Source organism: Callospermophilus lateralis, unplaced genomic scaffold, assembly GCF_048772815.1.
Source record: "Callospermophilus lateralis isolate mCalLat2 unplaced genomic scaffold, mCalLat2.hap1 Scaffold_260, whole genome shotgun sequence".
In the NCBI taxonomy this organism is placed as follows: domain Eukaryota; kingdom Metazoa; phylum Chordata; class Mammalia; order Rodentia; family Sciuridae; genus Callospermophilus; species Callospermophilus lateralis.
In genome coordinates, this window is record NW_027513384.1 from 1,673,472 (window position 1) to 1,698,634 (window position 25,163).

Below are 25,163 nucleotides of genomic sequence, written 5' to 3' on the forward strand. Positions count from 1 at the left end.
TGAATGCTTAACTGAACTGACTTGTTGTTTCAACATTTTTTTTATAATAGCTTAAGGAGAAAGGAAGCTCTCTGACTCCCACCCCCTCACCCTTTGCTAGAGCTAGAGTTTTCAAAAAGGCACATAATACACACTTGGTTTTTAAAGAATTTAGTTAATTGAATTCAATGTAGCAAAAACACTCACAGTGAAAAATCATCAACATTTATATGTAAAACAAAATCTGTTTTTGTCTGGCTTGAAGGGGATGTAGCTGGGGGCTAAAGATTACAAATGAGAACCAGCATCGACTGATGCTGCTCTTCTTTGCATGCGAGCTTTCTGAACACTCAAAGAGCATCGTTGGGAAATGGGTTCCATGATGGTAGAATTGGACAATTTGGAGCTTACATTGAGGAGCAGAAGCAAACGCAGGCCCATTGTATGTGAAAACTGCTGTCGAAACAACAGATCAGACGCTGTACTCTAACAGCACAGGGATTCATAGGATTCGGCATGGCCTGTTGGCAGGGATCCTGTAAGGCCTTTGCCCATTAGCATGGGTGGAATGAGGTCTTAACCTGCAAAGGAGAAACTTTTTGAAGGGAAGTGTTTCTGGCAGGATAGTGCCATCAGGAGATGGTGGATTGGTGGAGCAGATAGGATGTCAAGGGAGCTTGGGTATGTGGTCAGGAGCCAGTGGTGAACCCGATGTGGTCCTTTAGGAAATGAAGATGGAGCAAGGGTAGATAGTCCCCGAGAGCTCTCCCCAAATAAACAGCAGCTGTGGTATAAACTAACTAGACACAGAGACAGTTACGTAAGGTCCTAGGATGGCTTCTACAGGTGTCTGTGCAGATACTTACACATGCACACAGACCTATCACACCCACTGATGAATATGTGTGTATATCCATATATAACATGCACACACATGCCTATCACACATCCATATATAAATACACACACATGCCAATCATGTGTACATATAGAAACACATATGCACATCTACCTATCATACGTATAAATACATGCATATGCACATGCATACCTCTCACATGCATATCTACAAACACATATACACACATACTTATCACATGTATATATAACTATATATGTTAGCACACAGCAATCACATGCATGTATTAATGCATATACATGCACACCAATCACATGTGCACACATAAACACATGTGTATGCACAAATACCTATTGCAAGTGTGTATATAACACATGTACATGCACATATCTATCACATGTGTGTATATTAATACATATATGTGCATGTGTATCTCTATCACATGTGCATATAAACACATAGATATTTAGACATGCCCATCACATGTGCATATATAAACACCTATACATGCACGCATATACCCATCACACATACACACGCTCACATATGTTGCATGTATTTATGTGGAGAACACAAACAAAAGTCCTTCATGAAAAATACAAAGACCCTCATTCCATCCTCATTATCAAACGTTCTGCCCTTGACTGCCAGGGCATTTTAGCTGATTGACTTTGGAAGCAGAGGCCCTTCTCACAATGCAGCTGTGTCTAGGATCCTACTGTCTCATCAATGGCTCTTTGGAAAGGTGTCACATTTATCAGGTCACTTTTCTCTCTGATGGGAGGTAACTTCAGAGAGCTGGACAGAGGATAAGAGAAGACAAAAATAAGGATGATTAACAAAGAGAACAATCGGACGGTGGGCCTGAAAATGTTCCTTGATTTCTCCATTCTGCCTAGGCCCATGGCTGGAAGAATTCTGCCGGATTGCTCGTTAAATCTCAATGTGTTCATTAATGCCCAAGAAATTAATGCACCACACCACTGTAAGTCTGTGTTTGTTCAAAATGCACCACATGCATCAGGTTTTAGTGATGGATGAAATTAAATGCTGTCACGTGCTTGACAGTTGCCAGATCATTCTATTAATTATGATAGGTATTTTCACAGTGACACGGATTAAAAACCCCATTGACGTCATCGATATGTCGATACCAAATGCCTTGCATGTCTTTTCTGAATGCTTTCAGGGAGATCACTTTATTTTCATTTTTTCACAGAGACACGAAAGCAGGAAATATTAAAATCATCCTGAAATCAGCCTTTGCATTTAAACATCCAGTTTGTTTTATTCCTGCCGACTGCAGGAACTCTCTCATTAAAACAATCTGCACATTTGTCAAATAAGTGCAAATAAATTTTCCAGCGGAGAATGACAGATGCATCAACTTTAGTTCCTCCACTCCCAGTGTTTTTAGTCTTACCCTTAAAACCCGGTTCTCATTTCCCTTTCCATTGCTATGTTTGCAGAGGAAGCCCACTGTCTTATTCCTGGTTGTATATGGTTCCTCTGAGTGGCCCACTCCCAAACTGGAGCAAGACCTTTGCAGCCCAATGAATAGCAACACCCTTGGGTATCCTGGAGGTGGATTTGTAAAAAAATTGTGTTCCTGGCTGGTTTGCCAGAGCTTATGTGGAGCCAGCAAGGAACATTTCTAGGATTCTGTCATAGCCTGAATCGACAGATGGCATTTTTAAAGCCAGTCAGATTGCAAGATGTATGTGCACGATGTCGAATAATACATTTCATTATATCTGTATTTCTCTCACACCTTAACTTTGGTGGAGCTCAAACTATTTCAGGACAACTTTGTAAAAAAAAAAGGATATACTCTCATTTCTCAAATAAATCACTTAAATTATAGAAAGTTCATTGCTGCTGTTGAGGGCCAATGTCTTCCAGCCTTAGGAGATTTTTGCATATACCTAGATGCAGGTATGTGTGTACATTTTCTGCATCTGTTTATATTATGGCCAAGTCTAAAATGCACGGCTTTTCTGTCTTTCATGCTTCCTGTCCTCAACTACTCTTATCTTGCCTGGTGATCACACAAATCTTTATTCCTGCCCATGAATGGTATAAACCTTACATATTTCTGTGTTTCTGGGTTTCTGACTGTTATTGCTTCCTTATCTCTATTTACTGAAATTCTCCTTGTGCTTTTAGATCCCACAGACTTTGATTCCTTGGGTCTCTGTTTGCAATCCACCAACAGAAGAGGCTGTGTGATTTAGTGATGCAGCCTAACCACTCTGAAAGTCCGTTTCCTCTTCTAGACAGTGGAGATGGTGGTAGAGTATATACTTCATGGGGCAGGTGTGAGGTTGCATTGAAGTAATCCCTTTGAAGCATTGCACATGAGACCTGTTGTGTAGGAAGGGCTTCGACTATGCAAGTCAAACGGTCTCATCTAGGTTCATCTCTTTCCGTCAGGCCACCTCATAATGCTTTGGTGTCAGGAAACTCTAATGGAGCCATGTTCTGTAGTGTGCATGCCCCACTAAGAGGGTTTCCCTAGTGCCTGGAGTGGAAAATAGCAGTTAAATTACAGACAAGATACCCCTGCTCGCCTTTCAGCTACAGAAGACGATACCAAATAATTATATAAATGGCAAAATTTCAGGTAGAGATCAAGAGCTTCGGCAGAAAAGGAAGAGGTGGTCTAGTAGCAAAAACAACACTTCAATGTCAAGACCTCAAATTCTGCTTTGCTGCAATCTGTTCAAGAGGTTCCATTTAAACGTCTGCATTTGGGTCTGTAGGTTGTAAACTGTGCTCCAAAGAGTAGAGAGAGGACCCACTACTTCTTGGCTGTCTTTCAAAGCCGTCCTGATCTCCTGGGTCAGGTCCCCAGCAGTGGCATACGAAGCTACCACTGCTGTCTGTTAAGAGTGGGGGTGAACTGTTCTGGGAGAGCTTCCTCTCATTCAAATCCATGTACTCTCATCAGATTCAAACTCCCTTGTATCTGATCACCCCATTTTCATTTCTGTTCTATTCCAATTAAAGGTGTCTGGTGTGGATGGCGGGTTCAGCCCAAGACACTGTCACCGACATCTCTGTTCCCTTCCGATTCCTTTAGCCTTAGCCCAGGAGCTAAGCACAGGGGCCCTGCATCTGCCCTTGAACATTGTTTGAGTCAACTTTTCACTGCTGTGACTAAAAGGACCAACCAGAAAAGTTGGAGAGGAGGAAGAGTTTATTTGGGGGGGGCTCATAGTTTCAGAGGTCTCAGTCCACAGACAGCGGGCTCCATTCCTCCTTGGGGCTCATGGTCAGGATGAACTTCATGGTGGAGGAGATTGGCAGAGGGAAGCAGCTCACATGGTGATCAGGAAGCAGAGAGAGACTCCACTGGCCAGTTACAAATATATACCCCAAAGCCACGTCCCCAGAGCCCACCTCCTCCAGCCACACCCACCTCTTCAGTTACCACTCAGTGAATGCCTATCCCAACCCCATCGTTTTTTTTGTTTTGTTTTGTTTTGTTTTTCCGGTGAAGATCCCCTGCATTAGGTCACATGTGAGCTTCTGGGGGGGACACCCCTCATCCAAACCATAACAGACTCACGTCAGCTTTGGGCTCTCCTTCCCAGTTTGTGTTCCTCCTTGCCAGGGAGGGAAGAGGAACAGAGAAGCAAGCCCCTAAAGGTACATTCTAATGGTGTCCCCAAAGGCACAGAACATTATCAAGAGATGCTCCCAACATCGGCGTCAGCTGTCAGGGCTGAGGGTCCCTGTAGAGGCTGAGCAGCAGCCGGACAGCCCTTGTTCTCACGATCAAAGAGGAGGGTCGTTGCACTGAGTAGGTCTAGGGTTCTGGTACTTTCCACAGTGCTTTTCAGAACCTCTCCCGAGTCTCAGAGCCAAAACTGAATGCCCGAGGGCAAAGGGCGATTACACCCTTCTTGCCGGGTTTGCCTGGTCTGTCTCTCTGTCTGTCTGTCACTCGGTTCAGATACATGCTCTCCTTCTCCATCCTCCAAAACACCACAGGATTAAATCTGAGTTGGCAAAACTGTGGTGGAATTGTATTTTTTAAAAGATTTCCATGGATTTGAGTCAACACGTCCTGTAGGATCTGTCTTTAGGAGGATCACAGAAACGTCGGACATTTGAGTTTTCTGGCCTCCCATTGTTGAAGATGGACCCAGTCTTAGGGTACCAACCCTGAGTGCCCTCGGTCAATACCCCTGTCTGGGGCCATGCTAGTAGTGCCTCAGCTACAGGCAAACACGGTGGCTCTACCTGGTGTCCAGAAAACCCATAAATCGCTCAACTCATGCCTTACTATGGCTCTGATTATGACCCTGTTTCCAAGACACAGGACTTTGGGAATGAATTCCTCCTGTCCCAGGGAAGTATTCCAAACTCTGTGGCAAAGAAAATGAATCTTCAAGATGGGTGGGAGAAGGGGGTTGTACTGAAAGTGGTTTATTGAAGAGATTGGAGAGCCACCGTCAAATGAACAGAGACTGAACACTTGATCCATTTCTCCTTCTGATTCTTTTCAGACTCGAAAATTGTTCAGACTTCCTGTCTAGGGAGTGAGATACCATTAAAGATTCCAGAAAACCAATATGTCCTATCAATCCATTGTGCTCTGGGTGGTGGGGGGGGGAGAAAGGAGACAGGTGACATTGTTCCCTTATACGCTAGAAACCTGATAACACCTTATTGTGCATCAAGGGTATAAGAAAATTTCATTGTAAAGAGGTTCTTGTGACAAGATCCATGAGGAATGTGATGTAATCAACTTGGATGTCGGCTCTTTACAGTGTACTTTTCTCCAAGACGGTCTTTTTGGGTTGGGCTACAGGTGGTTATTTAAGACAATCAATTTACATAGAACAATTTGTTCTTTTTTCATGCTGTTAAAGCAAATTGGTATGTAATTAGATTTATATACTGAATAATCTCATTTGCATATCCAATTAATTCTTCCTGTTTTAATTTGCTAGGGTTGAATTCACATTAGTAGTAAAAATAACACTTAAATCATCAAGGCCTCAAATTTTCCTTTGCCGCAATTTGTTCAAGATGTTCCATTTAAAAATTGGTCCCCAGTATCCTTTTTCTACACCTATGGGGAATAGGCAAAATACTTTTTTTTTCTTAAAAAGCACCCTTAGCCCAAACCCACAACATTGAGGTTTACCCTTTTTATGTGTGATCATGGGGTTGTGCGAGCTATGAGTCACTTTTTACACAATATTCTTCAGAAGAAAGAAAAGCTAGGTTCCACATTTGCAACCTCTGACTCTTTTTACATTTCAGAATCTCCAAAAACACAGACACAGGTGTGTGCAGAAATCACATCTCTTCCTACATGATATCTATATTTATTCTCAGTTGTACCCTGCCAACTCTTGTGGTTTATCTCCATAGACGTGTAGGTAGAGAAGGAAGGTATGGGGCACTAAGATTCCACTGCAGAGGACTCCAGATGGATTATTTCTGTCTTGGATTCTGTGGGTCAGTGGCCTCTTCTATTTAAATGAGGGAGAATAAGATTTACCACTTAGAATTACTACGATGCAAATGAAAGTATTATTGTGCATGCGTTGGTATCCTTGGTTTCTACATCTGCAGACCCAACAGCTCATGGATGAAAAATACTTGAAAAAACAAAAAGTAGGAACAGAGCATATGCAGATCTCTCTCTCTCTCTCTGTGTGTGTGTGTGTGTGTGTGTGTGTGGGTGGGTGGGTGGTGTGTGATTATTTCCTAAAACTATTCCTTTAGCATCTACATTGTACTATGTGTTGGAGGCATCTAGAAATGACTTTGTTTCAAGTCCATGGATCATAGGCAAATGCTACCTTATGGTATATAAGGGACTGTAGCATGGTCACATACGGAGGGGTCAAGTGTCCTAGATGGAGCTCATGGTACAAGATCGAGAGGAATTGTCTTTGGTTGGCACGAAAGGTTCAGGAAGACTGTGGAAATGACTATTCAGTTCATGGGACTCCATATTTAGATCAGTGAATATTAGATCCTGGACATAAACAGGGGCTGAGCAGTTTGTTCAAGTCACTGAATCCCTCTGGGCCTCAACTTCTCCATCTGTAAATAGCAATAACAATACTTGGTTCCAAGAACTGTGGTCAGCATTGAAAGTGTTCGAACAGGTTAAACCCTTAGCATATTTCCGGGGACATCCTAGGTGCTCAGTAAGTGTCCACTATGACTATTCCTGCTACCATCTTAAAATAATATATGCGCAGTTCAGTTTCTTTCTCGTTATCCATTACCAAGCCTGCTGGGGCTACCCCAGATGGGTGTGTTTAACAGCAGAAATTGAATTCCTTGCAGCTCTGGAGGCTGGGGAGTCTCAAGATCAAGGTGTGGGAAATTGGGTCTCTCCTGAGGCCTCTCTCTGTGGTCGCCTGCCCAGCCTGTGTGCATATGGACTTTCCTCTGAATGCATTCAGATTTCCTCCTCTTACCAGATGCCAGGTGGGATTAGGACTCACCCTCGGGGCCTCATTTTATCTTAACTGTGTTTTTTAAGGACCTGTCTTCAAGTAACTGTATTTGTACCCACTCTGAGGATGTGGGGATCAGGGTGTTAGGATGTGAACCTGGAGGGGGCAGGGATCAGCTCACATTCCCTGACATTGTGCCTTGACAAGTACTACCAGAATGGACACGTCCCCTCTTCTCAAAGGATTTAGAAAGCATAGGTCATCTCTGCCTTATTTCTAAACCTCTGCCTGCTTTCTGTGACCACAGTCATTATTTCAAAGCCATACTCTGGTTTTCTCCTCTCCCAATTTTAGCCTGGGTTCTGACCCAGGGAGTAGAATTCTCCTAACATTTGTGGTCCAGAGACCTAGGCTCTCATCTCGGGGTGGCTAGTTAGTTATACCGACAGGCACACACAACTTGTGTCAACTCAGACAATTTATTTCACCCTGTGACTCCGCCTTGTACTTACCTGTGAACAGGGACAGGCATCCTCACAAACCGATGTGAGCCGAGACAGGACAGAGGAGGGAATTGGGTAAATTCCAAATTGCTGTAAAAATCCCAGCCGTCTCTGCTTACCAAAAAAAAAAAAAAGAAAGAAAGAAAGAAAGAAAGAAAAAGAAAAAAAAAAGGTCATCTCGATCCTGCTTTCTATATTATGATCACGGTTAGTTTACAATTATTGATATTAAATGGTTTCATTGGTCACTTTAGAAAACACATGAAACTTTTTTTCATTAAAGTAGCACATTGAGATTTTGGATTCTTTGCAGATTTTAAGGAAATTGTAATCTGCAGCGGACACTTTGGCAGTGCCCAGCCCTCGTTGAGTGTGTATAACAAATACAAAGCAGGTGTCCTGGAGATTGTGCCTTTTATTTTATTTTTCCTCCCTCTGCCAAAGTGCCATGTCCCCTTGGGAATCACCCCTTAAAACATCACAGTAGTGTCACTCTGTTTGTTTGGATTGCTGATATCCTGTGCGTAACTCTCCAATAGACTACAGACACTTGATACAAACTATCCAATCTTCTTCCTCCTTTCACTTTGAGAAATGATACAGTTAGAAAGGTGTAGAATTGTCTAGGCTGTGCTTTGAAAACAAATGGGACTAGCATTTTTTTAAATATTTTTTTTAGTTGTAGTTGGACACAATATCCTTATTTAAATTATTTTTGTATGCAGCACTGAGGATCAAACCCAGTGTCTCACCTTTGCTGGGCGAGCGCTCTACCACTGAGCCACAACCCCAGCTCTGGTACTAATATCTTTTATTAACAGATACGAACTGACCACATCCGCAGATCAGAAAGATTATGGAGAGTCCTCTTGGGTTAATACTCAAGAGTGACCACTGTATCTATAACGGCTCCATGTATCACCAATCCATATCCATCTATCTATCTATATCCATATCTATATATCTAGACCAGATATAGATATGGATCTATATTTTGGTAAATTGAACACATTTATTTAAAAGCTAAAAAAAGCAAACATTATTTGTATAAATTCTCTTGCATTCAATGCAAGGCACATTCATCAAATAAATATTTAGAATAGCCTTCGTATGCACTCGGCATTATCAATTCATAATTTCATTCAATTAACAGCCCCAACAACATTGTGAAATGGGCATTACCACACTCTTTAATTATCATTTCTTTCTTTTTAAAAAATCTTTTATTTTATTTGTTATTTTTCAACATAAATGACAGTAGAATGTGTTTCGACAGACATACATGGAATATCACCTATTTTCGTAAGAATATTATTCTTGTGGTTGTGCATGATGTAGAGTCACGTATTCAAATACAAGGTTGGGAAATCTTGTATTTTAAAATCATCTTTGTCTCTTAGAAAGAGGCTGAAGTGAAAAAAGAAAGAAACCTTCCCTCTCTGATCCCTCTGCTTCTTCCATTTGTGGGTCTCCTTAGTAGCTCTGTGCCCTTCTCCCTCAATGTGACTTCTTCACCAGGGCCACCTGGGCATGTTGTCAGTCCCTATGACACTCACGTGGGACCTCCGAGACATGCACCCTTTTTTACATCTCCAAGAATGGACTCTCTGAGAGAAAGTCTAGAGCAGAAGAGACAGCCAGGGGCTTCATCTTATCACATGTCCATTCACAAAACGAATACGTCAGGACGCCTGAGCTGGTTCCTGAGAATTTGGCCTACCATAGGGTTTCTGCCCTCGGGGACCTGCTCATCTCAATAGACACCTCCACGAGAGAGAGGGGATGTGCTACTGTGTCTAGATGCAAAGAAATGAACAGGAAACTCTGTAAGGTCCCAAAGGGTACCGGAACTTGTCCAAGGACACCAGCAGGAGAGAGTGGCACAGGTCTTGGTGGGATTGGTGCCTCAGGATGAGAGGTCATTTTTTGGTGGTGCAGACTGGATCTCCTTTGGGTGCTTCATCCACGAGCACTTCCCAAACTCTGCACTTTTCTTCGTACTTTGACTATTATTTTAAACATCTCTGCGTCTTCTTCTCGGAATTTTCTTTATGACTTGCCCTTTCTCCCTCTGAGTATTTTAAGTTTCTGGGAAACCCTGTCCTTTGAAGTTGGATTTTATTTTTTGGCAACAGCGAAGCATCTTATTTTTGGAAACTTGTTCAGAGCCAAGTCAGAGTAAACCCTGGTGCTCACGCTGGGCCTTACCGGTTTTTCGTCCAGAATGAATTGTGACTATAAATTAATGAAGGTAATTTTCTAAGGTGTCTCTAGATCATGTTTTCAAAAAAAGAGTTTTTAAACTTGCATGAGAGAACACATGGGAAAGCTGAAGGTGGTAAATCGGTCCACACACGTCAAGACTCCATTTTCATGGAACTTGGGTGATGGTCAGTACATGGCCATGAGATTCATCAAGAAACAGAGGAGCAGAGAAAAGAGGTTTTTTTTGCGGGGAGAAATTCTACGGTGAGTGTGCAGCAAGACCATGAGAGAGACATCTGGCGAGGAACTCATATGGGGTGTGGATTAATATGTGCCTTTGAGTTCTTTGCCTTTGATGGGCTTTTTGCTAAGTGAAGAGTGATTGACAGATTCCTGGGTCTTGCCCATAATGTTCATTATACATGGGCCATTTGGGGCCATTTCCAGGTTTTACATTAGATACATGAGATACAGGAAGTAAGTGTGAGATCTTCAGTGTGGGGGGGTCTCCCTTGTGGGTTACAGTAGGTGAAACTGGAGTGTCTCTGTGCGTGCTTCCCAGCATGGTTGGGCAATCTTGTGATAAACAGAGTCTTCTTCTTTATAATCTGGGAAAGTTACCAATTCTGATCACAGGAGAGCATGAAAGATAGGTCCTTAGAGGTCCTTGGCTTCATGTTGGTTCTGCTGATGAAGGTAGAGTAGGGCCAGGGACAAGGGTCCCTAATTTTTCTCTTCTGCCCCATCAATAACTTTTTTATGCAGGGCTACTCAACTACTGAGCCACATCCCCAGCCCTTTTTATTTTTTAAATTCGAGACAGGGTCTCCCTGAGTTGCTTAGGGTCTCACTAAGTTGCTGAGGCTGACTAGGATCTTGAGACACTCCTGCCTCAGCCCCTTGAGCCCTGTGCCTGGCTCCTTAACAACTATTTGAAATCATCGATTGTATTTCAACATGCTGCTTTTAGCCTCAATATACTGAGCACGGTGGTGCACACCTGTCATCCCAGCGGCTCGGGAGGCTGAGGCAAGAGGATCGTGAGTTTAAAGCCAGCTTCAGCAACTTCGCAAGGCCCTGAGCAACTCAGTGAGACCCTGTCTTTAAATAAAATATAAAAAGGGCTGGGGATGTGGCTCCGTGGGTAAGGGCCCCTGAGTTCAATCTCGAGTACTAAAAAAAAAAAAAAAAAAAAAAGAGAGAAAGAAAAGAGAAAAAAAAAGACTCACAACACATACTTTAAATTATGTAACCACTAGCTGTTTCTTTAGTAACTGTTCCTTTGGTGTGGTGTCTACCAGTGAATCTGTAGATAGAGCTCTGTTCTATATTCAGACTGTGGTTCATTGGAAAATGTCTTAAGAGGCTTGTCAAGGGAGGAAAAGAAAGTTCAGAAAGGAGAAAAAAATATATGTACGTTTACAAGAGCAGCCAATGGACCTGAGTTGTGGGAGCTCCTAATTGTTTGGAAGCTTTGTCTTTAACAAGAACCAAGCGACGGGATCGTCTGTACTAAATCCAGGGTGTGTGTTTTTCTTGATTTGTGGGTTTTTGAGTTGTAAGTGGTTCCACAGGTCCAAGAAGCATCTGGAAAACAGTCAGTTTGGGAATATAGGCCTTTCTAGGGAAGCATAAAAGGGTTCTGGTGGTTGTTTCGATGCTGTTGTTAATTCTGTTTTGTTTTGTTGCTCTTGGCAGAGGAGACCACCATGATGATACAACTCGCTTTTGCCCAGTTACCCCAATGCCTTGCTTTCTGTCTTGAAAACAGTCAATGTGTCTCAGGGACCGAGTTTGGCCTCCTGAGCTCCAGAGCTGAGCTGCAGGAATTCAGTTGCATCTGGATCACCATTGCCAAAAGCATTCTTTATTCTTGGCCCAGTTGGTGGCCCAGCCGGATTCTTGGTTGATTGTTGAGAGCCTCGTCCAGAAACCCCCCTCAAGTGGGAAGCCCTTTAAACTATTCAGATCAGAAGGCCCCAGAAGGAAATCTTACCATTTTAATTATCACGCTGCTTTCAAAATTATACTGTTTGCAATCATGCAGGTCGAAATAGCCTAAAAATTGGGGCTTGATTATGTACTTCGGAACCACAAGATAGATTCCATCTCCTCCCCCCACCCATGATTTTAATTACCTGGGTCTCCTTTTTCTCAAAGACTTAAAGAGGCCATTCCAAGGGTGTCAATTCTGAGAATGAGACAACCCAGGGTTATTATTTCTCAAAACTGGGTTTGTTATAAGCGTTCAGCTCTGACGTGCAGCATGGATTTGAAGAATACATATTTCTTTAGGAAAGAAAAAGACTATTTGGAAAGAGAGTGGGGTAAATGATATGTGCTGTAACCTTTGAGTCTTTTATTCTTTTTCTCCTCACCCTTAGCAAGCTGGATAGAATTTTATAAAACCAAACAGGACTCTGAAGGTCTTATTGGAAGTTCATTCACTTTACTGTCTACTGCATATGACGAATATTATACCCAGCTAAGAAGGACTGGACCTGTGGACATTATTCAGGCAGCCAAACATTCTAGAAGCTGTAGGACCTTGTCAAGAAGGTGGTCAGTCTCTCACTCTGAAATCCGATGGCTGTTGTTTTTGTTTTTTAATTTTTTTTTCTTTTTGAATTTAAATTCTTTTCTTTTTTTATTAGTTACTCAGAACATTACAATGATTTTGACATATCATACATTTGATTCAAGTGAGGCATGAATTCTTTTTTTTCCATGTGTTCACCCAATGGCTTTTTAAGAAACTCATTTCCCTGAGCAAATGTTTTGGAGAGCTCTATCTACAGATAAAGGTAAAGAGTCCCACATGGTCCTATTCTCTCATAGAAGTCACACTCAAGGAGGGATCCAAATGCTGATTTTCAAAGAATTTAGATAAACCTTCTTGTTTGACTCCTACTCTCCCCAGAATGAGAATCTTCATGAGAAGTTAGTTGCCTTTTGAATCAGGAATTCAGAAGGCTCCGGGATGTTCCACTTGGAAGATTTAGGGCTGGAACTGGAAAAGAGAGATCTTGTAGGTGAAAGAATGTGCGTGCACTCTTAGGTCACCAAGTGTGGACGCGACTTCTTTCTATTTACAACATTTTTAATGAAAAGCTGTCTCCTGGGTTCGGTGTGCCCTTCACCTTTCCCAGAATGAGATTGCTAGTGAAAATTTCTCTGCTGTTCTCATGAAAGCAGAATCAAGGGTCTCGATGTTGGTTTAAGGCCCTACAGCCTCATCTCCCACTTATCTAGTGGTCTCCTCTCTGGATCTGTCCCCCACCCCCATATTCTAGCATGCACGGCCATTCCCGGGGATTGGCCAGGCAAAATAGAGGCTAGTCGCAGAGGAAGTCATGAATTCTGCCGGAAGGATAATATCACACTGAGATACCTGACATGTCTGTAATGTAGAAAAAAAAAAAGTCTTAAGAACTTAGCTAAAGGATTGGACTTTACCAGAGTTATTTGAAATGACGGAACGTGAATATTTCCACATGTAGTATAGTAAGGCCTCTTGACCGGAAAGATGGTCATAAGACAAATATATAAATTGCTGTCATATTACCAAAGTTCTTTTCACTCTTAAGTTTCAGAAGGTCCCCACCCCAAGTTATCAGCTTTCAAATATTTCAAGGCCCATCACGTGGAGAAGGAATTCGACTTATTGGCAGTGGCCCCAGAACTTGAAAAAAATTGGGGGAACATTCTAGCTCACGTTTAGCATTGGCTTTCTGATCATTAGAGATATCTCAAAAGTAGAATGGACTTTCTGGAATGGAAGAAACAAGAGCATTTTTATTGTCTAGGAGGAATTAGAATTGGGACCATATTTGGCCAAAAAAAAAATGTGGCGATTGGACCGTGCGTTCTATGGAATTTTAGAAGCAATTAGAGTAGAAATCAAGTGATGAGATTTTTACTTTACAACTGTTGATAAGGATGTATATAGTATCTCAAGACAGGAAAAATTGATGTAAAGCCCAAGAAAGTCAGGATAAATTCAAACCAAATATATATATATCAACAGAAGAATCCTAACTACTTCTGCGGGTGTAAAAAGAATTTTGGTCTAATGCCAGAAGAAATTGCCGCAAAGCATTTTGTGGGGTTCTGTCTTTAGAGCATGTTTCACCAGTTGTAATCAGAGATTTTTTTTTTGTGACTGATTAATGTGCATTTTTTTTCTCTCAGTGCACTGTATCTTACAAAGAGCAACTGTGACTCTCTGTTCTCCATTTAAATCTCCAGTTCTAATACAGTGCCTGGAACCCAATATGAACTAACTGAACATTTGAACCAATGAACACATGAGTGCTTTTGGGCAATTTAATGTGGCAATAAATTATTGAGAGGTCAAGTCTCTGAAAGGAGGACTGAGCTAATTAATGTTTTAAGAGTGTGTGCAAAAACAGCTTGCTTTGCAAAAGCCTTTTCTTTAGATGTGCATAGTGGAGCAGCCCCTGGAACTCAGTGAAGATAGATATACACAAATCTGGGTACCCTCTCATTGAAGTATGTTTCTCAGACCTTATCAATTGCCCCCATTTTCCTGGGGTGTGAGGATTAACCATGTCATCTAAGTGATTTGCCGTAGAGTTCAGATGAATAGCTCTTTGGGAGTTCTGGTAGGGTATTTCCAAATTCAAATGAGCAATCTCTTTGGGAAATCTACCTATAATGCAAAATACTTTCAGGTTGAAGGAGTGGCTGGGTGTGTAGCTGTACGCCTGTCATCCCACCAGCTCTGGAGGCTGAGGCAGGAGGACCCCCCAGTTCAAAGCCAGCCTCAGCAAAAGGGAGGTGCTAAGCAACTCAGAGAGACCCTGTCTCTAAATAAAATACAAAATAGGGCTGGGGATGGGGCTCAGTGGTGGAGTGCCCCTGAGTTCAATCCCCAGTATTAAAAAAAAAAAAATTTTAGGAGTGGTTTGATGTGATCTGGAACAGTTCACCCAATCAAGGTTAACAATAAAAATAAACTATGGAATGGGGATAACCAACTATTACAGTTTGGAAAACTGTAAAAGGCTGAAAATAAATTCACAGGTTAAGACCATGAACCACTTGACCCAACAAGCATATTTTTCCGATTCGAGGGCCAGAACGTATCTGTAAACATTCTCGTGTGTATAGAAAACTAAGGGAAAAATGACCTCTACCTTTGAGGCACTTATGGAAAACCTATTTTAAATCGAATACACCAAGCCAAGATAATATAGGCTGTTTGATAAGAAACATTAGAGAAATATATAACATGAGGCTTTTTATTATGGGTTTATTACATCAATCTCTCCAGTGGGCAATGGAACTTGTAAACATGCTGTTATGGAAGGAGTCTCCTTGCAGGCTTTTTATTCATGCCAAAGTAAGCGCAGCAAACTTATTTGCTGTCAGGGTACATTGAATTTAAGATTAGTATTTATTTTGGTTCTAAGGAGGTTTTGCTTTTGTGAATTGGAAGTTGGATCAGCTGCATGAAAACAAGATGGGTCTACCGGGAGTGCAGAAGTAAATTAGTTTTTTTTTTTTTTTTCTAAATATGCACTCCGTAAACCCACATATTCACTTAGGCTGGATGGTGCATGCACTGCTTCACGCACCCGAGGTGTGTGGTTAAGGTGCAGTGGTCTGGGGACAGAGAGACATTCAAACTGGCATTCTGCAGTGGCTGGTTTCTCATGAAAAAAGTTCTAGAGGAAGAAAAGAATAGATAATTTTTTTGTGTGTGAAGCCAATTCAGAACCTCTTTTTAACCAGGCGCTTCATTCATTCTAGGGGACGGGTGAAGTTAAGAGTGTCCCTGTCCATCTAGCCACACTATCCACTCAAGGCACATAGCATCGTCCAATTATTCTAACTTTTGATGATGCTCAAGTACGATGTATCAGGTGTCCCCGGTGCCCCTAGGAAGGATCCCCATAGCAATAACAGATATTATGCTAAGTGATCTATGCATTGCCTCATTCAATTCTAGGATTAAATGGCATAAATATGAAGGCAGATCTATTGATATTTCTGCTTACGGGGGAGGAAAGGTAAGATCTCAGGGAAGTAAAGTGATTTATTGAAGCTGAAAATCTATTTCCTATATTTGGACGTATTGTTATTCCATGATCTGACTTTATATCTGAATAGGATCCTCTTTCCCATTTTCTTAAATGCTAGATCATGAATATCATTGGTTCCATCCTTTATTTCTAATAGACATTTACAGTGCAAAATCCTTTTTGCCATGAATGTGGGGCTCACCCTGGAACTCCTCTAGACATCTGCCCTGGGATCTCTATTTTATTGGATCTTAACTCATCGTTGGGGAAGTGAGTGGCCTTCTTCAGATTTTATCTGAAGGAACTGAGACTTAGATGCAATGTCAGAATTGCTTCACTGGCTCTTAATTTTAATCATTTTCCCCCGGAGACCCAACATTGTCTCAACTAGAGCCCATTCAGGGTTGTAGATTTCAGTCACGGAGGGGATTAGCTGTATGCCTTCATGAGTTCGCGTTTATGTAAGCCATGAATCCGTGGGAGTCAACACTGCTTGAAAACAAAGTTTAATGCGGAGATTCACACAGAGCTATTAATTATTTCAGTTCTCATTAATTGTATTTGCTTTCAAAATACATTAATATCTGAGAGAACATGTTTAAAAAATAATAAAAAAATGTGTCATGCAAGACAAAGCTGGTAGTCTTTTCTTATCGAAGAGTCAAATTTAATAAGAAACTTCTTAGAAACAGAAGCAAAGTGGTAGGAATGGTGGTGATTGCCTATAATCCCAGCTGCCAGGGAGGCTGAGGCAGGAGGACCTTATATCCGAGGTTAGCCTCAGCAACTCAGCGAGGTCCTAAGAAACTTAGCAAGACTCTGTCTCAAAATAAAAAAAAAATTTAAAAAGGGCTGGGGCTTTAGATTAGTGGTAGAGCACCCCTGGGTTTGATCCCCAGTATGAGAGAGGTGGGGGGAGAGAGGGAGATGGAGGGAGGAGACATAGAGTAGAAGGCAAATCCATAGGCTACTAGTCTGCAGTGAGGTTGCTTTTCTCTTACTCTTACAGTGAGTGAGTTGTGATATCTTTTACGTTGATTTTCAAGTTGTTCTTTAGTTATTATTATCTGACATTTCACTCATTTTACTTGGCTTTATAAATATAAGATGATCACCCAGCAACCATTTATATGTGTGTGTGTGTGTATTTGTGTGTGTGTGTTTATTAATCCTCTGTAATTTTCTCATTGTATCCAGTATATATTTGATATGCACATGTATTTATTTAGTAGCCTCCATTGGATATGGAGGTCTGTGAATTCACCCTTAATACATATAATCATTTGAAAACATATTGTATTAAATATGGCAACATGTGAATTGCTGAAAAGGTTGCTCTTGTCCAGATACGTCAACCTGGAATGCTGATCAAGGATTGTTTGAAGAGCTTTATTTTCTCAGCTCTACCTCGTCCTCAGAAATCTCATTTCCAGTTGTCATTTAAGGACTTTTAAAATAGCATGACAATTTGATGCTATTTTTTTGCCAATTTCTGTTTTCCTTTGTGGTCACAAGAATTTTACATTCCTTCCCAGACCTCTCTGGCTGTGAACAGCCTGTGGAGGGGACACCTCGCTTTGGTTAAAAACACCCGACATCTTCAAAACTGTCATGCCACAGCCCTGGCAGATTTTCTGAGGTCAAAGAGATGATTTATAAGTGATAACAAAACTATAGCAACACACTCCAAACATTAAAAAGAAAGAAAGAAAGAAAGAAAAAGAAAGAAAGAAAGAAAGAGAGGACTTTATTTAAGAAAGATGGGCTAATATTGGGGGGTGGTAGAGTCAGTCACACTGTGATATCAAATAAGTATTTCATGTGTGCAAAGATAAAGCTGCAAAGTAGGCAGAATAAACAGCATATGTTCACCTTAGATAACCAGGACATTTTACTCTGGGTAAATTTGCTCTGCTTTTAAGAATTCAAGGCAGTATTGTCTGTTTAGACAGATTCTGCATTTGGTCTGCTTCAGGCCTATCTTAACCCTGCTATTAACTGGCCTAGGTCCAGGCAATTAGAATTACAGAATCAAGCAAATTAAGAAGGTGAATTAAAAACCGGAAAGTCATTGGAAATTCCAAGGTCAGATTGAAATGACATTGAATTACCTTCTTTGGGGAATTACCCCTTCCTCTGTGTGTCCCCACCAGCAGTGAAAATCTAGATTTGATTGCTAACTCCTTGCATCTTCAGATTGGGGGGCAAAAAAAAGTAAGAATGTAATTTGCCAAAGACCAGAATAAAAGATGGAGGACTGAAGTCGAAACAGAGTGAATCCCAACATGACAGTGCAGAGCTAGGAGTCAGAGGCAATGGAATCCCACCCTATTTTGACAGGAAGAACCCAGGCACAGAGCAGTACATGTGACTTGTTTAAGGTCATTACCACGGGGCTCCCCTTCAATGCTCAATTACTAATGATGGTAGATAACATTGAACTCTTGCCTGCATCAAGTTCTCCTTCAAACTCTTCCCATGTTTTGATCATATCGCTGGGGACACTGAGTTTGCTTTTCGTCATTCTCCAATGAGAACAACTTGTAGGAGGAAGAGTTCATATTGGTTCATAGTCTCAGAGGTTCGGTCCATGGCCGGGCAACTCCATCGTTCTGGGTCCAAGGTGAGTAGGAGCATCTGGCAGAAGGGCATGGTGGCAGACTACTGCTCTATTCATGGTGGCCACAAAGCAGATAGATCAGGGGCAAAGGGCTGAAGGGGAGATGCACCATTCCAGGGCAAACCCACAGTGACCCATCTCCTATAGTTACCACCCAGGAAGGGCGTTCCCATTAGGCTGGACTCATTAGGTCGGTTGCTCTTGCAGTCCAATTGTGTCACCTCTGAATGTTCTTGCATTAACCCAATGCAAGGGGGGGACACCTCATCTCCAACACTAACGTCCAGGGTGAGTTAAACCAGTTTCCACTCTAACCTTACTGACTTCCAGACGATCTTTCTAGCTGAGATAATAGCTGTAGTCATTCTGGCTCATTCTTAATTCAAGAAAGACAACAAGAGCAATGTACAAAGCATGCTAGATTTTATCCTCAAGTCCCTTTCTGTATGTTATTACTCATGGCAGAAAAATAACCCAATGCTAGGCATCCCTCAAGAAGGTGCACTCTGGTGTAGTGATTCTAGAAATTTATCAAACCCTGACTATTTCAGTTGACTCTCTGATTTATATATTTAGGATGGAAATATAACATTTCTGGGTATCCATGTAAGATTTTGCAATATTTATATTAGTCAAGGTCAGCTTTTTCCAAATATGCTCTGTGATTCATTCTTTCGAGATGTTCTGGGTGGAAAAAAAAAAAAGAAGTCTGTGACCAAATATTTTTGGGAAAAGAAAACCTATATCATCTTGATGATGCTCATTATCATGTGGAAGTTCAGAACATACCCATAATAAAGAAACACGATGCTTTGTTTAACCCAGCTTTTTTGCAAATTTAGATAAACAAAGATACCACACCCCTACGACCACTACCACCTTTAAAAAAAAAAAAAAAACTTGTGTTGATATTCCAGTGAAATAGATGTGGGGAGAGATGTCATTGTACCTTGAATTCCTTAAAATATATATATACTTATCAAGTAGGCTGGATTGTTATGGTAGATAGTGGCTTATAAAAATTAAAGACCCAATTCCCAAGACATTATGGAGCTCCAAGCTGGTGAAAGAGATAAGTTTGAAAACCACAATTACAGTATAAGGTGGTGAGTTGTGGGATGCATAAGAATGTGGAGTCTACAGAGTTAGAAATGAAGATCACCTGATTGTTAAGAGTATCGTGGACAGCAGCCTTGGGTTTAATGCTCAGTTCTGAGGCTCAATATTGCTAAGTTTTAGTTCTGACCCGTGGAAAATTCATTGGAAGAGAGAGGAGGGAAAAACTTTGGGCCAGGAGGTCATTCAGGCATGTAGACCAATCTTCAGGGAGTGACTTGCAGGATCACAGTTTTTGGACGTTGACCTAAATGGGAAAAGAAAAAGGCATAACGTTGTGAGGGGGACTTTTATGACCTAGACCCAGAAGATCATTTTCACTCATGGTCCAATGACTGGAGTTTACTCATGTGGCTCCACCTACCTGCAAGAGAGGTTGGGAAATGTGGTCTAACCTTAGATCCATCAAGGAGGGGGAGAGGATTGGAAAAGCATCTGACTAGTCTCTGCCTCAAGAGACAATGTGAATTTAGACAACAAAAGGTGGATACAATCCAGTTTGTGGGAATACCCCATCCAGTGACGTAAGGGGAGGGAGATCATAGCACTATAAACAACCTACAAAAACACCCTGATATGAGTAGAGAGGCCCCCTCTGGAAGCGTGGTTGGAGGTAGATTAGAGAAACGAAGAGCCAAGATCATGGGGCCATTTTGTATTCTGCTGAGGAGGTTGGATTTTGTTTTTCAATATAGTGAATTATTCAATCATCTAAAATAAATTAACCTAGAATCCAAAAAGTGAGTCATTAGTGTGGGATAGATATAAATGTTAGATATATCTCATAGATAAAATGAGAGGTAATGGATGACATGGATTAGTGATGGAGTCGAGACCCCTCAGTAGGCAGGTTATACATGGTTTGGGGATCCTAGAGGTGAAAGTGAGGGAGAAGAAGGAAGAACCAAGAAGATATCTTGAGGATGTCTGACTAGTTAGATCCTGGGCTGATTTATTAAGAACACGAGATTTGGATGGGAATGATAATAAATAGGAGAACCACACGGGCTTATAACAAACCTGCAAACAGAATTTAAAGAACTGAGAGAAGAGTCTTTCCACGAAGAGCCCTGATTTGGTCACAAGGAGAATTAAGAAAAGAAAGAATTCTTAGAAAAAAAGGTAGGAAACAACCCAAATATCCATCGGTTGATAATGCATGAAGACATGGGGTACATCGATAAAATAATATTATTTAGCCATATGAAGGAATGAAAAACTCTGATACACGTGCGATATGGATGAACCTCAAAAACATACTGCAAAGTATTTTGGGAGAAAAAAAAATATTCTAAAATTAATTTTGGTGATAATTGCATAACTGTGAAAATAGTGAAAACCATTGAAATTTGACTTCATTAGGTAAATTTCATGGTTTGGGAGTTATATCTCCATAGAGATGTCATTTAAGGAAAATAAAAGAGAGAAAGAAAGAAAGATGAGACCCCAGCAATGTCTTGAATCAAAAGAATACCAGATTTCCTCTAAGAACCTGTTGGAGGCAAAATTCTGTGATTTCTAAACCAGTCAGGAGCTTTTTTTGGGTGGGGAGAGGGAGCGGGTCCAGAATTATATTTAAATTTCTAGACAGAAATCACTTGTATTTTTCTCCTGTCATCAATGGTCACATTTGGGGGGTGGGTATTGAGGTCCTCAGCATTGACTTTTCCTTCTTTAAATGAAGTCTGGGTTTTCTGTGAATCCACATTGTGTTTTATGATAAGTAAATTGGCAAAGTTTTATTTCTAGTAATGTAACTTTTCCTATAAGATACCATATCAGAATCATCGTGGAAACTCTTCAGTGAGCTGCAAACACATTGCATCCCCGCATTCAAAGCTACGCAGTCTTTAGTCCCATCCTCAGGCATGCCTGGGACCCAGAGTGAACTCCGGCCAAATGTCTCAGAGGAAAACATGTGTCATTTCACATTGAAATTCTCACCCAAGATATTCTCCAGGTTTTCTTGGAACTGGAGAAATATCAACAGTTATACATTATTTAGTAACAAGGCTTGCTTTGCAAAGGTCAAGTTCATACTTAGTATGCGATAACACTAACAGATTTGTTGTTTTAGAGAAATAGAATTTGATGAGTGAAACGAACTTTTCTCTGGAAGGGAAAAAAAAAGTCACCTTTCCTGGGCATTTGATTTGCAAGTGGGTTTGGCCTCATTCATATTTAATCACCTTTTTAATCTGTATGTCAGCTTTTATTGCAGTCTGCTCCGAGGGAGATTTCCTTTTGAAATACCAATAACACCCATTCTTCACTCTAACATCCAAACAAGCACCCTTTCAGGGGGCCGGCTCGTGGTATTTCATCTCTGAGGATATAATTATTTTGTGTTTATCCACAGTTCCTCAAGGGGCTGATGATGTAGGACACCTTTCTTAAAGACCTTGGTGATTTTAAGGAACGGATCTGATCTGTTGGTGTTGCAAATATCAATTCTTGCATCATTCTCGCGAGTTGCCTGTTCGTAACCAAGTCTCTGCGAGTTCTCCTTTTTATATTTTATCAGCATGGTAGTTGCATGTTTGAAACTATATCAACAGATCTTTTCAAGAGGTCTTCATACGCCACCACCATGCTGGTAGAAAGGTAGAATTTGTACAGAGCTTCATGTGCTTCAGTCATTTAGAGAAGAGGGTGTCTCTTCTGTTGATGTGTTCTGAACATTTAAATTTGTTTTCCGGCTCAGGATAATTCTGAATAGAGAACAGAATTATCCTCAACCCACTCTGAACTATCAACACAATCATAGAGAGCAATAAAACTACAAACAGGAACTCAGAGTCCATATTTCAAGAGATTGATGTGGAGAAATGGAGGCTGACACTGCGGCAGCAAGCCTGAGTCTTTTTCATCAAAGTTGGTAATTGTTAATACCTGATCGCTCAGGAGAATCTGGGTGAAAAAATTGCAAATCACAGTTTTTTTTTTTCATTTCTAATAGAGGAAATCCATACGGTATGAGCTTTAAGTTAATTAGGTAACTGCTCTTGGTCCTCTCAGGAGAGAATTGTGAGGGTAGATGTATTGGGAGAAACTGAAGTACCTCTGGATCCATCCCACATTGATCTCCAGCTGCCATGTAAGAGAGGAAAAGGCATATGGCAGACACATGTTTTCCCACATTCTACAGAGAAGGCTTACCAAGATGGCCACTTACCAAGATGGCCACTTACCAAGATGGCCAGAGGCATCCACAGGATCTGCCTTATGAATGTCATTGTAGCATGGCCTTACCTTGATTTTTCAAATTTTCATCTGTTTTTAAAGAATAGTATTCCTCTGGAGGGGTATACTTTCAAGTTAGAATAGAACCTGTGATTAAGAAGGTCCAATCCCCTAGGTATGTATACAACTAATCAATAACCTGCATTGGGAACACACTCAAGCTAACAATAGAATAAATTTTCATGACCTTATTTTATAACTTTCCCTAGAAGAGGATTCACAATTAATCATCTTTTCCCCAGGCCAATTAATACTCTTCCTCTTTAGATTTCTCAGTTCCATTTACCAACCCTTCTTTTTGGTGTTAGAGGAACTCGTTTCACGTCCTTGGGGTTTTCACCTACATGTAGAGTCTTGTTTCTGTAGAGTAGCTTAAGCCTTTGTAGCTGTTGTTTATGATTCTAGGAGAATTTCATAAGTAAGCTCTGATTTTTGTGGACAGATATTAAGAAAATGAACATGATTGACAACAACCTGTTCCAGGGAGCTGCCATTTTGCTTTCCAGATCATAATGTAATAGTCGCCTCTTTTATGATCACCATTGACTTGTTCAAAATAAGACAAGGCTGATTTATTTTATCTGTGCTCGCTTTTTCCTTCTAAAAAAGAAAACCCCAAGGCAATTTTCCTCACAAGAAATAAAAAAATTTCAAAATATAAAACTTTCCATTGCCCAAGGCAGAAAACACCCTTAATTAGCTTTGCAACATTTTTTAATTCATTAAATCAGTAATAGTTATGTGAAGTCTGCTGTAAAGCAGTCACCCACTGTTTCAGGTCCCCAGGACACAGCAGATGCACAGATGATGAAAACCTTGTCGTTGACCTAAGGGAGCTTTCAATCTAGTGGGTAGAGAATCACATCATCAGGGAAACTTCAATGGAGTTTGATGACCACCATAGTTTTTCAAAGTATGAAAAACAGGACATCCTGGTTTCCAAAGGACTTTTGTATTTCGATGGTGGAAAGCATTCGATGTCTTAATTTTCCTCTCCTCTCCATATAATATAATGAGAAGCGGTTGAACATTTTGATTAAAAGTGCACAATCTGTGGCCATATTGCCCAGGATTTACTTTGACAAGGGTTGTTCAGCCTCAATTATTTATGTAACTTGATAGTATACACAGGAGAATGCCCTGTGGTGTATTTGGGAAAAGTAATGAATTTCTTCTAAATCAGCCCTCCATGTACTTTCCTGCAATTAAATCTTTGTGAAGAAGTGGGGCAAGGCTATTGGGGTTTTAGGACAGAGGGAGAATGATAGGGTGCCAGTGGAATGAACCAGTTTGAACTGCCAGACCCCAGGTAACTATATCATTTATTCTTGCTTGATGCATTTATAATTCTGCCAATACATTACTTCTAAATTTTGATGTTATGCAACTGCAATGAATGCTCAGTTTTAATGTGCTTCAGCATCCATTTTGAACATAAGCTGAATTTTCTCATACGTAAAGCAGGGCTCAGTTGCCCTGACACAATTTCCAGTTCTTACACACCCCCACTCTAGTTCCTCAATCTGCTCCATCTAGGCACCTGCCCTATATAGCTGCTCCCGGATGACTACTTCCCTATGGGCCTGCTGGACTGGCCCCATGACCCTCCCACCCTGCATGGACTGTGGGGACATATGTAGGAGCCACCGCCAATTACAATAAGACAAAAGGAATTCTTGTCTGTTTGGTTTAAATCTGCCAATTAAAACTCCCCAAGGGAAATCTGTTTGGAAGAAAACCCTGGACTACCCAAGGGTATTGACTTCAGTGTCCCCCTCCTCTTGGTGACTGTGCTCCCTGACTTCTATACTACAGACATGCAGTGCACCCCTCAGGACCTATAAGTACTAGAACTTGTAAACTTTCACATTGTGTTTGTATAACTGCAGCCATTTCTGAGATTTGTCTCCTGAGGGTAAAGCCTCTGTGAAGTGACCCATGCGGGTGGACCTCTGTGAGTACTCTACTGCCTGGGCCTCTAAGTTGATAAAGAAACCTGAAAGTTCCATTCACATCAGTAACTTGAAGAGTTTTTAGGAATAGTCAAATATCAAAGATATTACATTATTGTTTTCTTCCAAAGCAAATAAGAATCTAGCATAAGCATAACACTTTATTTTTTTATACAATTCTATGAAACAGCTGCCTGCAGTACCTAGT

At 41.0% G+C, this 25,163-nt stretch overlaps 1 protein-coding gene across 8 annotated transcripts in view; it reads right to left on the reverse strand.

Annotated features, from left to right (window-relative positions):
• Positions 1-1,564: 1,564 nt before the first annotated feature.
• The window catches only part of LOC143387324 (cyclin-dependent kinase 14-like), an 88,640-nt gene continuing 65,041 nt past the window's right edge, over positions 1,565-25,163 (reverse strand). For 5 of the 8 annotated variants that reach the window (XR_013089841.1, XR_013089837.2, XR_013089840.1 and 2 more), the window contains one exon: positions 19,555-20,007. Coding sequence is in view for 1 of the 8 variants with exons in the window: in XM_076841828.1 (XP_076697943.1) it covers positions 19,987-20,007 (21 nt within the window). In the remaining 7 variants the exon portion in view is untranslated. Of the gene's footprint in view, positions 1,637-6,764; positions 6,908-7,781; positions 7,884-19,140; positions 19,329-19,554; positions 20,008-25,163 lie in introns of those variants that run through there. The other 3 variants (XR_013089836.2, XR_013089835.1, XR_013089834.1) reach the window with 3 other exon arrangements.